The following is a 16,813-nucleotide window of genomic DNA, read 5'->3' on the forward strand; positions in this document are numbered from 1 at the left end:
TCACTCACTCCCCCCCACCCAGTGGGATGGGGGAGAAAATCGGGAAAAGAAGCAAAACCCGTGGGTTGAGATAAGAACAGTTTAATAGAACAGAAAAGAAGAAACTAATAATGATAATGATAACACTAATAAAATGACAACAGCAATAATGAAAGGATTGGAATGTACAAATGATGCGCAGTGCAATTGCTCACCACCCGCCGACCGACACCCAGCCAGTGCCCCGAGCCGCGATTCCCAGCCCCCACTTCCCAGTTCCTATACTAGATGTGACATCACAGGGTATGGAATACCCCGTTGGCCAGTTTGGGTCAGCTGCCCTGGCTGTGTCCTGTGCCAGCTTCTTGTGCCCCTCCAGCTTTCTCGCTGGCTGGGCATGAGAAGCTAAAAAATCCTTGACTTTAGTCTAAACACTACTGAGCAACAACTGAAAACATCAGTGTTATCAACATTCTTCTCATACTGAACTCAAAACATAGCACTGTACCAGCTACTAGGAAGACAGTTAACTCTATCCCAGCTGAAACCAGGACACACTGGCATTTATGTTATGAGTCCCCTCTAGTATTAGTCTGTGCAACTAAAGAAGATATTCCAGTCACTTACCAAACCACCTACACAGAAGCCCCAAACCTTGGGTTTTTTCCACAGAAGACAAAGAAAACATTAAGAAAGCATCTCCCAGAAGTTTCCAAGCCAGCGACTGCACACAATGCATGCTGAGAGCAAGGGGCTCAGGCTGACACAGCAGAGGCACCATGGCTTTGGCACCTGACATCCTGGGAAAGAGACCCCTCTGATCCCCACCAAGGACCTCCCAGGACAGAAGCATAGGCTCCACAGCACATCTCTCCCAGGGATGCTCCTAAACTGCGCACTTTTCCCTCACTAAGCCTTTCAAAGGGCAACACCACACACGGCAGGAAGGCTAATGCAATTTATTTCTTTGGCATTTTGTTACTGAACAATATACTGATCTTTTAGTAAAACAAACTCTGACACAGCTGCACCTCTCTGTGCCTTTCCCTCCAACTGCTTCAAAACTGAAAAGTCGCAAAGTAGCAAAGAGGGCAGCAAGAAAAAAAATTTATATTCTTTTTTCTCAGCTTCATTGACAGTATTTGTCCCTCTCTGCTTCAGCAGAGCTAGAATGTGGGCCCAGCCAGCAGCGCAACATGCCAGGAATTAGAAGACACACTGATTTTCAGTCCTGCCAGTTACCTGCTGCATGACCTCAAGTAAGTCATTTCAAGTTCCCAAATATCATGAGATCCTGGAAAAATTAATTCTTTTTTTATTCAGAAGAACATTTACAGGCATAAAAAAAGGACATTTCCACGCAAGCCCAGGTTTAGTAATTTTAAACCACAGGCCACACATATACATCAGACAAGTAAAAGCAAGTCAAAGGTTTTTCTCACAAGTGTTTACAGTTACTCAGGTCAAAATTCCCAATTATGTGCCAGAGTGGGGTCAGCAAAACAGGGGATGTAAACAGCATCCCAATATACATAAAGGGCCTGTAACCAGAATGGTATTGTGTCTTGCTGCCCTGGAGGCAGGAGATCTGGGTTCCAGTCTCTATAAGTTACTAATCCCAAAGCACATTCAATAACTAGGAAATTCTCCAAGACATTTCTTGATATCACATACTTCAGCAATGAAACAGAAGAGTTACGTTTCTGTACTGATTTCTAAAGTCCTATTTATTCAGAACAGCAAAGTACAAGAGTGATATAGATGCACAACTTCAATTTACAACCCATTACAAAGTAACCGTGATGTGGTTAGTGCAAAATAATTTTATCTTATGAAACCTCAATGCCTGATGCCTGCTTTGTCCAGTGGAATCTCAAATAAATTGTGCACAAAATAGTGAAAATTAATTTAACAGTGTGATAATAGCAGACAATATATTTCACTCTAACAGAAAAAGCTAAAGTTCAAAACAACACACTGCACTCGCACGGCCCGTGCGGGGTCAGAACTCAACACATCCTTTGTAAATTGAGCCTTTCCAGAAGGCAAGGTCAGAAGCTGCTTCCTCCCATTTCAGCAGTCTGCATTCGAACTAGCTGTCCTAAAAGTACAGGAACATATATCAGAAGCAGTTACTTCAATGAAGGCACCCTGCAAAGGTACACAGCTACACTGCTGGGTGGGAGCCCAACCCAGGCCTGGCTGCCTTGCTGATTGGAAAGCCAAAGTGCACCAGTCGGGCTGCAGGCTCCAGCTGGTCAGTCGTCCAGTCACAGAGGCAAAGAGGTGGCCCAGAGAGTGGTTACTGCCACTCAGGGCAGAAAGAAATGAGAAAACAGACCTGTGCACAGTCGGAAGAGCAATGGCTGTTTGGGGATGGGCAGATAAGGACTACAGGAAGGAAGAGAGCATTAGAGGAAGATGGGCCATCTACATGTTTGAACTGAGTATTTCTGCCTCTTAAGTAATGAAGGTCTTAGTTTTACTTTCCAAAGAGCATTACAGCAGGAAGAAGTGAGATGAGGACAGGGAAACCATGAGTAATGCATCTGTATGCACCAGATATACAGCAGTCAAAAATATTAGCAAGGGAAAAAATGATATTATTATTATTGATGTGAAAGAACAAGGAATGACATATTAATAAATCAACAACAGCATAAATTAAGGTTACATCTCATCTAAAAAAATCAATTTACCAAATAAACCTGATGCTAATATTTCAGAATGCACCTATAAGCCTGCACAACAATAACAGCCATCAACATACAGGATGCACAAGAAGCTGAAATATATGACACTGCATGTAATTTACAGATTAATGTAATATAATACATAACATTTTTCATAAAAAGGCCTCCTCTCAACCACCGCCCTTCTCTCATTGCACAATTTCTCTGTGTTCAGTGTTTGCATGAAAGGGTCAGATGCTATTAGGTCTTCCACATGTTGGAAGGGCTGTATGATTCTAGCATCCATTTTGTATCTATTTCTCCAGCTTCTTCCTTGACATAGATCAATACGCAAACCTCAGGTTACCTACAAGCCCCACATCGCTAATCACTTGTAGTCATTTCACACCCGTGGTCTGTCCTCCTGTGTGTTCTTCATGTCCACCAGTGAGACAGTACTGCTGCCCTGGCTGCATGTTCACCACAGGAAGGCTTAAAAGGATGATCTGAATGATCAGTACAGTTTGATAACAGTTGGGTAACTACCTGGAGCCTTCCCCTTTATTCTTCCTTTTGTTTTCAGAAACAAAAGGAAATTCACCTCTAGGAGAAACAGTTGAGCTCTGTGAATGTATGCGAAACCTAGACCAGCAACAGTGTACAGTTGAAATCAATGCTAAAGGCTAATAATTTCTAATCTAAACACAAATTAAAGTCATGAGAAGATGGGCCCCAAGAAAACAGTACCATTGTCTCATTGGTCATTTATCAGGAAAACAAAAAAGCTAGGAATACTAAGAATTAATCACAGGTGCCAACCAGTCTTCATAAGGCATAAAAAAGAACTTTCGGAGGAAGTATTAAAATGTTTTCAGACAAGCAAATTTTTGTGCTAAAAGACACTATGCTGCAGGAGAAACCAATCATTAACCATGCGCATGCACTTCTCAAAGAACAGTTCGATATGCAGGTAGATAAAAGAGAAGTCGCTTTGATTTAAGATAACTAATTCCGTTTTTTTATTAATGAAGTCTAACCATAATCACCCATGCTGACAATTTCATAATCAATGGGATACAATGTATTTATAAATTATGTTTATATAAAATAAGGTATTTCCTTGTAGCACCTTTTTAATTAATTGTTTTGATAATTAGTAAGAAAACATACAGGGTATGAAAACACTGCTGCACCTTTCAAGTAGAAAGACATACTCGTCTCTCAAGGAACCCTCAGATAACTCCTCTCTTATCTTGAGCCTTCCATCACTCTGATAAACAAAATAGTACACTTGCCAGAACAGGGAAAATCCACTCATTTCTGAAAACTGAAGACTAAAAATAGATTCGAAGAATTATGGCTGTGCAAATATCAGATCTTAATTTTAACAAGTTATCCCAGATGACTTGTTATTACTTAAATTCTTCATACCCATCAAGGGGACTAACCTGCTCTAGACAAAACAGGAGGCCTGTGACCTGGGTGTCTTGTCCATGTACGTTGAAAAGCACGTCCAGGGGAGAACTGGAGTCTAAAGCCCCATCTGCCCACAGAGGATTTCTTTCCAGGGTAGGTAAATTCCACAGAATAACATTCTGCTTAAAACTGTAAAGTATACCTCCTTTCTTCAGGGAAAGCTCTGTTTAATACCTTTATCAGCAATCTGGACAAGGGGATTGAGTGCACCCTCAGCAAGTTTGCAGACAACACCAAGTTGGGAGGGAGGGTTGATCTGCTTGAGGGTAGGGAGGCTCTACAAAGAGATCTGGACAGGCTGGATCGATGGGCTGAGGCCAATTGTGTGAGGTTCAACAAGGCCAAGTGCCGGGTCCTGCACTTGGGTCACAGCAACCCCATGCAGCGCTACAGGCTTGGGGAAGAGTGGCTGGAAAGCTGCCCGGCAGAGAAAGACCTGGGGGTGCTGGTTGACAGCCGGCTGAATATGAGCCAGCAGTGTGCCCAGGTGGCCAAGAAGGCCAATGGCATCCTGGCCTCTATCAGAAATAGTGTGGCCAGCAGGACTCGGGAAGCGATCGTCCCCCTGTACTCGGCACTGGTGAGGCCGCACCTCCAGTACTGTGTTCAGTTTTGGGCCCCTCGCTACAGGAAAGACATTGAGGTGCTGGAGTGCATCCAAAGGAGAGCAAGAGCAACAAAGCTGGTGAAGGGTCTAGAGCACAAGTCTTACGAGGAGCGGCTGAGGGAACTGGGGTTGTTTAGTCTAGAGAAAAGGAAGCTGAGGGGAGACCTTATCGCTCTCTACAACTACCTGAAAGGAGGTTGTAGTGAGGTGAGTGCTGGTCTCTTTTCCCAAGTAAAAAAATGATAGGACAAGAGGAAACAACCTCAAGTTGTGCCAGGGGATGTTTAGATTGGACATTAGCAAATATTTCTTCACCGAAAGGGTTGTCAAAGCATTGGAACAGGCTGCCCAGGGAAGTGGTGGAGTCACCATCCCTGGAGGTATTTAAAAGACCTGTAGATGTGGCACTTAGGGACATGGTTTAGTGGTGGACTTGACAGTGCTAGGTTAATGGTTGGACTCAATGATCTTAAAGATCCTTTCCAACCTAAATGTTTCTATGATTCTATGAAAAGGGATAGTTAAGATACCAGAAATAAAATCGTGTTCTAGCTCTTCTAGCTCAACCCCACGCTTGCTTGCCATTTGCTTTCCCAGGGCCAATATACCACCTTAAGATATGCATGACTTAGAAACCTTATTTGGGGACACAGAGTAATTTTTACCACAAAGTTTTTTCCCATTGTAGCAACTCAGGGGGGCAGAGAGAGAGAGAGAACTTAGCAAGGAGATACAAGCTACATCCTATGGTACAGCAGTAGTTTTAGCCCATTTTTTTTTCCTGAAATACAGACATATTGCATGAGATGCTATTCCAGAACACAATGACATCATCAGTCATCTTTCATAAGGTATGGAAGGGGCTTTGATGGCTTTTAAAGATTCCAGAAGAAATAACTATGGGGAAGAAACTGTATCTCATTCTCCAAATTCAAATACAAGGTACTGGAAGGTCACCTACTGTAAAATGCATAAACCTTTTAACTTCTGGTGCTTCCCCAAGGGCAAAAATGTCAGTCATTTTGCTTGAGAACACCATTTTATCCCATCAAATTTGAAAAGCCTAAAAGATCACAATTCATATTGTAGGCTGCACACTGAAAAAGTTACAAAACTAACCCATTAACAGCAAGGCAAATAGAATATAATGGATTATTCATTTTACTTTCACTTAAAAGCTACAGGAATCACCTGCACTGGTATGTCCAGCAACAGCCACAATCCTAACTCTTTCATTTAAAATTTATTTATTAAACAACTCTGCATATTTGACAAGCTCTCCACTAAAACACTGTGTTTTGAAATTGGTGAACCCAAAAGAGTTTCTAAGGTATGTAAAGAGAATGAAGAGTCTTTTCTCTCATTTGAAGATGTATCAGATCATGGAAGTACACTTAGTACCACCTTTCTGAGGAATTTACCCCTAATATACTTAAAGAAGAAAGGTGGAAGTGTATGAAATTGAGAAACAAAGGATTCATCTCAGCCAAGGGTCAGAGAAAGCACAAAGTCTGAGGCTGTGCTATTTCCAAGCACAAATAAAATCAAGCATGTACCAAAAAATATTTCCCCAAGTGCTGAGAAGCCCTGCTACTGGCTGGCTGGGGAATGCTGGTGGTTAGTGATCACTTCTCTTAATGCAAGGGGCCTAAAGCTGTCCAGGTCATAAGCAATGTTTGAAGATGTGACATGTGAAGAGGGTCAACAACAAAGCCTAGCTTTAATCCCTTTGTGTGAAGCAGGAAGAGGAATTTACCTCATATATAAAACACATCTATGTCCAGTGAAGTATAAAACTTCCAGAGGTGCACAAGCAAGGCATTATGTCTTCTTTGCTTTTTTGCATGCTGGGACAGACCAGGAGGGAGGAGGAGAGTAGTGCTTCTCATGGGCTAGATGTAGTGAAGCACAAGGAATGGTTGTATGCCAGGCAGGGAGCTGAGCTTTAACGCAGCAAGTATATTAATCACTGTTGGTATCTTCTGCCAGCGTGAGTCAAGAGTATCGCAACCAATTAGGGTGGTCCAACCAAACGGGTGGACCTGAGAATATGAGAGGCTTAACTATTAGTTAACATAACTTCCATCATTTCTAATTGGATTGCGACTAAATTCCCGGCACTGATAATACCAAAATGAGATCAGAGGGGAAAGCCTCCATATTCCCTTTGCACAAAGATTGGAAACAGCTCTCCCCTGCTGTTGTACAATAGCACTGACCACCCAAAGATCCGCAGCTTTAACTAAGACACCCATCTCACTGCCTGTTGAACACGTGTGAGGAAGTTACTACAGAGATGCTTCTTTACAAACTTCAAAAAACAGCCCAGAAACAGTGGAAACAGTTAAAAGGCCAAATGCTAAATGATGTTAATCTATGCAAAGAAAGATCAGAATAAAAAAATTTTAATAAAGGACCTGATCTGGGGTGGAGAGGAAGAGAGCAGAGTAACTGTGCTTTTAAGGGTTGCTGAAAGATTAGATATTCATTTAGGGATCTCTTTATCAAGCATTTGAGAAGGGAGAGCTATGCAAGCTCCAAACTCTGTAGCAATGTAAGCTAAGCCAGAGCACATTTTCAGACTCCCTTGCGTCCCATCAGAACTCCTGTAACCATTCCCGACGCTCATTTGCTTGACCCATTTTTGATAAACAAAGAATGGAGTACTTGAAGTATTCTTCCCCCTTGTTCATCCCATTCTTCCTTAGTCTCTTGTTTTATGGTCAGAGGTTAAACTGCTGACCTCTCACCTTCAAGGCAAGTTTTCCCCCCTTCCATAAAAGGTTTTTCACAGTGTGCAGCATTCGGATTAGCCCCTATCCCCTTGAACAAAAGCTATGCCTTTGTACTACTGGTTTGGGCATGGAGTCCGTACATCAGAGGAAGCTGCTCCTACTTACCATTCACAATAACTATATTGTGAGGCCCCTCTAACACCTCATCTCTCAGTGTCTAGACTTTCACCCAACCAGCCTGCAAAAAGAAAATCCTGTAAAGCACTCAACTGAAAATTAACTATGGTATCCTGTTGTGAACCTGATGAAGATGTTATTTGAACATACGGTAAAACTTTCCATTGTTTAACATAAAGATAAGAGAAAAACTTTTAGAGCCCTAAGCTTTAAATAGTCATAGGGATCAATTCACTCATGGGTCACTAAATGCATTTTATTAGCAAGCAGCTATTGCTTATGTGTGTCTTGAAAATAATACACAGATTACTAAATTATACTCAAGCGTCTAGCATTCTGGATAGCTACAGAGCCTAACTTTATACTCAATAAGGATACACTAAGGCAAAGCTCAAGACATAGGAAAAGAAGCATATCTTTGAGGATTAATTGAAAGCATAGCATCAGTATTGCCTACTGTCCCAGTTATCTTCAGCAATTAAAATAACAAAAGTATGGCAATGTAAATATTCTATGCTTTTCTGTATGCAACAAGATGTGTAAGTGCTCAGCATCACTTGTCATCAAAAAAGGAGAACTCTGGGCAAGAAAGGGTATCTATAAAGTCAGAGTGCAAATAAACATTTTCCAGGGGAGGGAACACCACACTGCAATGACTTGTATTTTGTTTCTTTGTAACACTTGCATTTCTATAGCCTAAATAATACACAGTGGCAAGAAAGTTTACTGAAGTGGACTACCATTAATAAAAATATATTCTTTCATCTTGAGAAAAAAAATCCACAAGCAGGCCAGGAAAAAAAAAAACAAAAAAGAAACAAAAAAACCCCCCCACACCTAGATCTGAGCAGTATTTTAATGTTTGAATAAGCTTATGACTTCAGACAATTAGATGTTTGCATCTTTGCGGAGTTTTTATAGCCTCTCTTGAATGTGTATTTTGGAAAGAATTCCCAGGGCTTTGCTAGGAGAATAAGCCACAGCTGAGGAAATGCATCTCTCACCATTTTCACCAATCTGTTTTGAAAAGAGAGCCAGAGCATCTCAAAATAAGAGGCAAACGAATTGCTGTTTGGCATAGGTTGATTGACTGGGGCAACATGAGGGTGTTTGCTTGGGTTTGGGGTTTTTTGTTTGTTTTTTAAAGTGTGTTTTGTGCTGAAACAAGAAAGTGTGAAATTATCCTTGTCATAACAGGAAAAACAAAAAAAACCAACCACATTTATCCCTTACCAGCTACCCCACAGGGCCTGGTCACAGCAGCAGTATGCAGAATGTAACAGCAACTTGAGAGCCTGGAAACAAACACAACCATAACTGCAACGCCCCAGGATGGGAATAACCTCAATTCTCTCAACAGGTAGAAAAGGTTGGATTTGCGAAGGAAGCAGAAAACAGGAGATAACCTTCTCTGTCTTCATGCAATATCAGACATCAGGCATATGCCATCATCTCCCTCTGCCACACAGGACAGTCATGCTTAGGAAGCCCGAGTATTTTAATGTTCCTTGTAATGCCCTTTAAAAAAAAAAACAAAACACAAAACACACAGGATAGCTGCTGTCATACCTAGAGACTACTAGGTGTTAATACCTTTCACTATAGAAATACTTAATTCAACCTCTGATGTGTTTTAGGCTCTGTCATCTTTCCCAAGACTGACCACTGGACTGCTTACCAAGGAGACATGTATTGCACACTACAGTCACCAGCAGCAACACCTGCTGCACTGCAGCAAGAGCACAAACTCCCTCAGGCTTGTACTGAACTACTTTTACTCAGAGTTATCATACATAAACCCCACCATATTATCACTAATCTCCAGAATTAATACAAAGGAATAGTAATAAAGAGGCATTTACTATAATTAAATTGGAAAGGAAAATGGTTGCCTTCTACACCATGGATCAGATACGCCTTCTGCTCCATGTTCACTGCGCTCTGCCTTCTCCACAGACAAGGTCTTCTCAGTGCAAGACAGCAATGGATGCTCAGCTTGATATATCAACATTCAATTTACTTCTAAATAGGTTGGCCAAATCAGTAACTACAAGAGAGGCTTCTCAAACAAGAACTTCAGGGCGTTAAATTCAAAACTATAAAATAAACATTTTTCTCTGAAGCCAAGTAATGCTACACAGGAACTTAAGTCAGCTCTCCAAAACAATGCAGCCACCACAGAAGAAAAACAATAGAGGATCTAATACTATAATCCTGCTCATGGTACCAAAGAACTTGCTTATTTATAGATATTCACTGTGAGTGTGATTCAACAAGATGCACATTTTCACACATATGTAGGCCTGTCTGAGAGGATATATGTAAACTGATTTCAGATAGAAAAAACATCTGAGAAGAAATGTAGTCTGAGAAGGAAAAAATCCAGAGCATTAACTCGAGAGCATGATAATAGAAACTGATTTATTTTCTTATGATTCATTATTATTTTTAGTTCTAAACAAGGTTACTGAGAGAAAAAAAATATTAACATGGGAGACTTAAAAATCAGAACACTTTGAAATTCTTCCTGTGGCTAGAAGCAAAAATCCAAAATTCTTCTTGCTATACTGAAAATACATTTGGGGCCATTTTTATATTCTCTCCTCTGGCCCCACGTTTAGCACCATAACAGGAAGAAAAAAATACTCTCAAAAAATGCACTACATGAGATCAGATGACCTACTGATTTGAAGCTTTACAAACAGGCACAAAACTCAAAAAGTTGTGGTTTGGGGGTGGTGATGTTCATTTTTACAACTCTATTATTTATAATCTTGTTATGAGAAAGAGCGGTAACAATAAACAGCAAATTCTCCACCATGGGTAAAAGTGATGAAACACTTGCTTTCAAGCACGGGGCGGGGGGGGGGGGAACAACCTTTGAATCATCACTCTGTTGCTGCAGAAATCCATAACACGACAACACCTTGGATATTTCACGCAGTTCTGACCACCCTCTCCTCAAAAACCAAAGCAGATTGAGAGAAGAATACATAAGGATATATCATAGGTATGGAAAAGCACCTACTCGTGGTCAGGTTCAACAAATTACACTTTCAGCAGGTTAGAGAGGCAGCTGTGGGGGGATAAGAGATCACCCACGGCACAAGTGAAGGTGAAAAGGAAATAAATACTCCCTACTTCTTGTAATACAAAACCTATAATCCAAGTCAATCAACAGTAGCATGTTTAAAACAAACAGAAGGAAACTCTGCTCACAAACTCTGTACCGCAGCCACAGACAGGACTGCCCCAGGATGCTGCAAAGGCCAAGAGTATAAAGGGGACTCAAAACCAAGCATGCTTGCACAATACAAGCCCACATTTGGCTACAAGAGAAAACGTCAGTTTTAACCAACTTCCAGACCTAAGCAGCTGACCATGGGTATGCACACTGGAGAAAGGATGCTGGCATCCACCAAGGCAGTTTTTGAGCAGTGACACACGGCACACTGTGCCCGTGCCTACCATCACCAGCTGCCGCACACAGGCAGAGGAACAAACTCCTGCAAAACCTGCTCCCAGTTTTTCTTCTGTGCCTAGAAGGCTAGAACCTGTATTTTGACACACTTTCCATTTTTCTTTCAGTTAGAAATACAAGAACAGAGTCACACCAGGAGTGCGACCACAAGGAGCGGGTCCCAGGGGGCAGCCCTCCAAACCCTCCCGGAGTCAGGCCAGTCCCCTTTCATCCGCGACAAGGAAGGACAGAGCAGTTTTCACACAGACAAAAGGGAGGCCTGATGGTTTTGCAGACCACTAGAAACAGGTAACAGTTTAGTTTTGGATCCACACAGGAAAGAAGTTGCAACCAGTGCAGGAAAGGATCTGTATTTTAGACTGGGGGTTCAGGTGTTTTGTTCCAAGCAGGCAGCCTTGTTTTCAAAGACTGCATGCTGAGCTCCTTGCAGCAACTTCAGACCTATTTTAAACAGCCAGATCTGGACAGCAGAGTTTAGCACTTCTCAGAAGAAATTTTTGGGATAATTCAGCCAGATTCAGGTCACACTGGCCAGTATCACCAAAGCACTGAATTGCAACACCTGCTGTGGCTAACTTCAGCTGGTTTTATTAACCACTGTTTTAACAGCTATGCGAAATGGGCACATGCCTTCACATAGAGATCATGTATGCATTAAACAAGGAACACACAGATAGCTCATCTGCAATGAAAAAAACCCAGAATCTTTACTTGTCCTGCCGATGAGAAGCAACATCTTTCTTTTGCACAGAACTGCTGAAAGATAAATTTTCAAACACAGAAGTCTAATTTAAGAATACATTGCTGTTCTTCAAATTACAGAGCATCTCCTTAACAAAAAGCCTGTCACAACTTCCTCCCACATACACTCGCACCCAAAATTAAAATCAAAAATGAGAAGACAGCAAAACAAGGAACCAACTGCACTATGATAAGGGGGATACTTCATTAAGCTACTGAGCAAGATACTGAGATCTCATTTCTGATGTGCTAAGAAAAATTTATTTTACAGACAGTTATACCAAACACACAAAACACGTCTTTAAGAATCACCCTGCATAGATGACTTGGTTGACGTACTTTGTCCTCTTCTTCATCTATGTGCTATTGTTTACTATCTTGTTCTTTCTCATACTTAGAGACAAAATTACCTAAATTGTTTTTCATTCCTGATCTACAAGCAGATAATCAAATTAACATCTAAACAATTATGGAATAGGCTCCATCCTAGAAGCACCACATGTAAGAAAGTAAACTACACACAAACGTACATCTAAAACCCTTTGTAACACTGACAGATATACAGTATTACTCATCTACCATCGCTTTTGGGCTCTTTAATAATCTTAATCTCAATTAGTCAGTTACTAAAACTGCTTTAAAAAATGGGAGTTATCATTCTACACGTACAAAGGGATAAGTTTTTAAGCCGTGGTACAATCTATGACTTATTTCAAGTACCATAAAGCCCTGCAGCTAAATTTAAAAAGAAAAAGGTTACTGAATATAATCCTCCAGTAATATTTGAAAACTACTTAATAAAATTCTGACTACAAACTGTTCATTTTTCCCCCAAAAAGGTTCTAATAAAGGGTAAGTGAATACATCACTTATTTGTTTTGCTTTTGGAATGAAAATCTACAGCAGTTTTAAAAAAAAGAAAAAAACCTGCACTTCAGTGTTTGTTATTTCTCTGCTAAGTATACAGGAAGGCTTTGATAACAAAAATAAAGCATACCCAATTCATCCATTTTTCTAGTTCTTTGAAATATTGATCTATTTTTAAATCCTGTGTTTTACATAGAAAGCAATACTGATCTGGTATTAACAGAAGCAATTATCAGATGCTCTGAAATGCTAAAAACACATGACAAAAGTTTCAGCCTGAACTAACAAGACTCATAGTGTACTTCACTACTCTCTGCACATTAACCTAGTTTTTATTGAATAAAAAGAAAGAAACCAAATAAACTCTGTTACCTTAATCGTAACACACCTGTGTGGTACCTTGCACTCTGAGAACAGAGTTCAGCAATATTCTCCCCTCTTAAAACAAAGACATGAAGAGTGATGCTACACACCAGCACAATCATAAGCTGCTCCCTCTCTTAAATCAGTCATTGCTCATTGGATTTTCTTCCCACATTTCCTAGCTGCTCTCCATATGCCACGGAGAGCCATTTGCCGATTAACAGTCACAGAAACCTACTAGTTTTGCTTGGCCAGCTTTCTTACGCAGGACAAGTTTAGAGAAGCAAAGCAACACTGGGACTGTAGTACAAGGCGACAGGCATCCTTTCAGCTTCCTCTGCCGCAAAGGGGATCAAAAGAAAGAGGCACCAAATCGCACCTCTCTCTTGGCAAGGCATCCAAGCCCCTAACAGTAAAAACAGAAAGCAGAGTGGGTACTAGTCTCACAACTGCTATTCTTTGAAGAGTGACAAGGCAGTAAGTAACTAAGGATATGTTTGATGAGCTATGGGTAAAATGGCATGTAGTTTTTAAACTATTAATTTACTGATTTCCCTGGATAATTAGTATCTTCAAACAACATCTTGCAAATGTGTTGTTGCATCGGGCAACATTAACAATGTTTTAATGAAGCTTTTGGTAAATTTCCTACTTGAATAAAGCCTAGAAAAAATTTCTTTTTGAAGTTACAGGTCAGCAAGAAGTTATAACTTTCACACAGATTTGCAGCTGAAGTGCTGCTGTGGTGCAAAGGTAGTAACAATACATAGTCTTGTTTAATCTTTTCAACAGTAGATATTACAGCACTTCAAGGAGGTCACAATCACAGTCCCCTCATATTTCATGACAGAATAGCTTATAAAGAGGTGCTTTTTCTGCCTTTTTTTTTTTAAGGTTTTCTACTGCTTAAATATGTTTAAAAGGTTATACAATAAATTTTCTCTGCTGTCTTACCCACCAAACTCAGATTATTTGAGGTCAAAGTGTTGCTTAACCATAGACTTCACCCCCACTGGCTCCTGCTTGAAGGGGAGCTCGGGAAAGGGGCTTTAACTACAGCCAAATACATTGCTATTTAAGGTTTAGTCACCAATGAACAAAAACAAACAAACTTAGGTCATTTTCTGATATTATAAAAATGGTATTTCAAAAAAAATGCTTACTTCAGGGACAGGAAAAGCTAACACTTAGGAAAACTATGTAATTTCTCTATAGCGCACTTATATCTTGATTTCCAGCAATGAGAACCAGCATATATATATATGCCCTTTTCTTCGTGGCAGTTTCAGGAGCACTCATCCCCTCACTATTACTTCAGTTACACCAACACACTTTCTGTGCAGCCATGCAGTAACCAAGACAGCTTTTGCTTTCACCTAGCTGCCTGTGGAAAGACAGGTTGTAGAACAGAAGACAGTAACACTTACCACTAGTGCCAGAAAACTGCTACCAAGAAATGCACTGTGCTCAGTGTTAGTCATTCGTTTCAAACTTGAAGCATCTATTTCCTGGAAAATGCTATTCAAAGACTTGGCTTTTTTTGCAGAACTTGCCTAACGGATGCTTATTAGCAGTAAAGCTCATTGATGTGGCCCACAGTAATGCATCACTTGGGCTTTCAGCAACGTGATCCTGGCTTTCTTCACTCCTCTTTGGGGGTGACCGGTGCTTGCACTTCCTACTAACAGAGAGTATGTTTTGCCTTTGTGGAACCATTTTTTTTTTGCCCAGTTTGGCTGAAGCTCAGCAACAGCAAAGTCCAAGAGGGATTATGTCTGGCCCTTACGATGGGGCGGCGGGGGGGGGGGGGTAATCCTCTTCCCTTAGTGCTGCTAAGTCAAATGAAAACATAAACATCACACAAGCAAAGGAGAAAGCATAGACAGTAACAGGACACTCAAAAGAAAAGAAGAAAAAAAAAATCAGAGCTAGCTCTGTAAACAGATTCCAGAGCTGAAAGATTTTGTATCCTATTAATAACTACTGAGCCATCTAGCCACAAGTTAGGAAGATATTTCATGAACTGTTTATAAAATGCTTTTCTTTGTTGACTTACTACCATTCAAGATCAGACTTGGTTGGTACTCTGTATGATACTGTGTTTTGTACCACCATATATTTGGTGTATGTGATCAGTTTTCTGGGCACAGGAATTTCTAGAGGGAAGGACTGCAGTTCATCATACATAAAGCAGATTTTATCCACACACCTGTGCATTCTATCAATGCCCATAACTTCTAACACTGCAACATATGAAAGAGCATTCTTGTTTTACTGCTCACATATTGTATTTAAAGAAAATTAAAAATTATGATGTCTGAGAATTTCACATCAGAGGAGTCAATTAGCATATCTCAACAAACCACCATTTTCCATCGCTGCTATATAATAAACATTTTCTTAAGAAGAACCTAATGAAGTTGAAAACATTTGCTTCAAATTCATATCTCAGCCATTGGTGTTCAAAGTAGATCTGAGAATAAAATCTGGCTCTCTGCCTAACCCTGCATATTTGCAATACTTGCATCATTCCAGTATGTCTAGTTGATACACTGTAGCGTTAAACAAAATCCTCCAGAAATGCTGGTGAACAAAGTATGAATGTGAAGTGGTAACTAAACTTTAGGACTATTGATTTATATTTCAAATGTTGTTTCTAAGGTGTATTATTTTCTTGTAATGGATCAGTACTGCTCTGTTACAGGAATATTAATTTAAGATAACACACAACATACACTATCATTTCTTTTTGTTTTACATACGTGACATGATTTCTAATATTCCTGTGACATAGATTAATTGAATATATACTGCTGGGACTTGAAAAGAAAAAATTGAGGTTCTGCAACATCAATCAATAGAAAGGCACTTTCTCACTTTCTGTAACACTTAACTGTTTCAACATTTATCTCGGATTAGGCAATTTGTATCTGTTTAACGATTTGCATTGTGTTCTGACCCACAGGCACAAAGCTACTATATTAACTGCTATGCCGAGTAACATATACTGTTCTACGTATCCAAAGCAACATTAACTAAATACAAGTTAAAAAAACCAAACCACACCAAAATCACTTTGGTGTCATTGCATACAAAGCACTTCGAAACACCACTTTGTTTGCAACTATTGTTTATGCTGTTCTGGCACTTTCTGTCCTAGCAAGACTCACTGAAAGATGAATATTTCAAGATGTGCTGACAATTAAAACATACTGGTCATGCTTAGGCAAATAATTTCTAGTGTTAAAATACACAGGAGCAGAACTCCAGTAGCAGAAGTACCCCAGTAGCAAATGTCAGTATCAAGTTTCCCTGTTATATTAAAATATAAGGAGGAGTGTACATGATGAAACAGGAAGCAAACAATGCACTTTTACCAGATTATAAATTCCCATTATTTTTTTAAGACACAATGTGAGCAATTCTGATTTGGCTCCATACACAGCCCAGTTATGATCCCAGCAGGAATCCAGAAGAACTGCATATACTAAGGGTATATATTTACTTTACACAGATTGACTCTAAAACCATGTTACAATACAACCGTAATCAGTGCCTCTGCAACTGTCCTAAGTTGAATTCATTTCAGAGCCTCTAGTAAATGACTATGTTAACTGGTGAGTGCACAGATCATTCTGCAATCCCAGATCACAACTTACTGAAGTGACTGCACACACAGCCAAATTTTTACCCTGAACACTTCTGTCTGCCTTTA

General features: G+C 40.2%; 1 protein-coding gene across 6 annotated transcripts in view; it reads right to left on the reverse strand.

The window, feature by feature from the left end:
- DENND1B (DENN domain containing 1B) overlaps nt 1-16,813 on the reverse strand; it is a 171,236-nt gene that overhangs the window by 138,202 nt on the left and 16,221 nt on the right. The window contains exon 1 of one of the 6 annotated variants that reach the window (XM_052800683.1): nt 8,880-9,387. The exons of the other annotated variants lie outside the window; for them this stretch is intronic. Coding sequence (XP_052656643.1) covers nt 8,880-8,961 — 82 coding nt within the window. The 5' untranslated portion in view covers nt 8,962-9,387. Of the gene's footprint in view, nt 1-8,879; nt 9,388-16,813 lie in introns of those variants that run through there. 6 annotated transcript variants of the gene reach the window in all.

The sequence above is a fragment of the Harpia harpyja genome, chromosome 11 (assembly GCF_026419915.1).
Source record: "Harpia harpyja isolate bHarHar1 chromosome 11, bHarHar1 primary haplotype, whole genome shotgun sequence".
Taxonomy (NCBI): Eukaryota; Metazoa; Chordata; class Aves; order Accipitriformes; family Accipitridae; genus Harpia; species Harpia harpyja.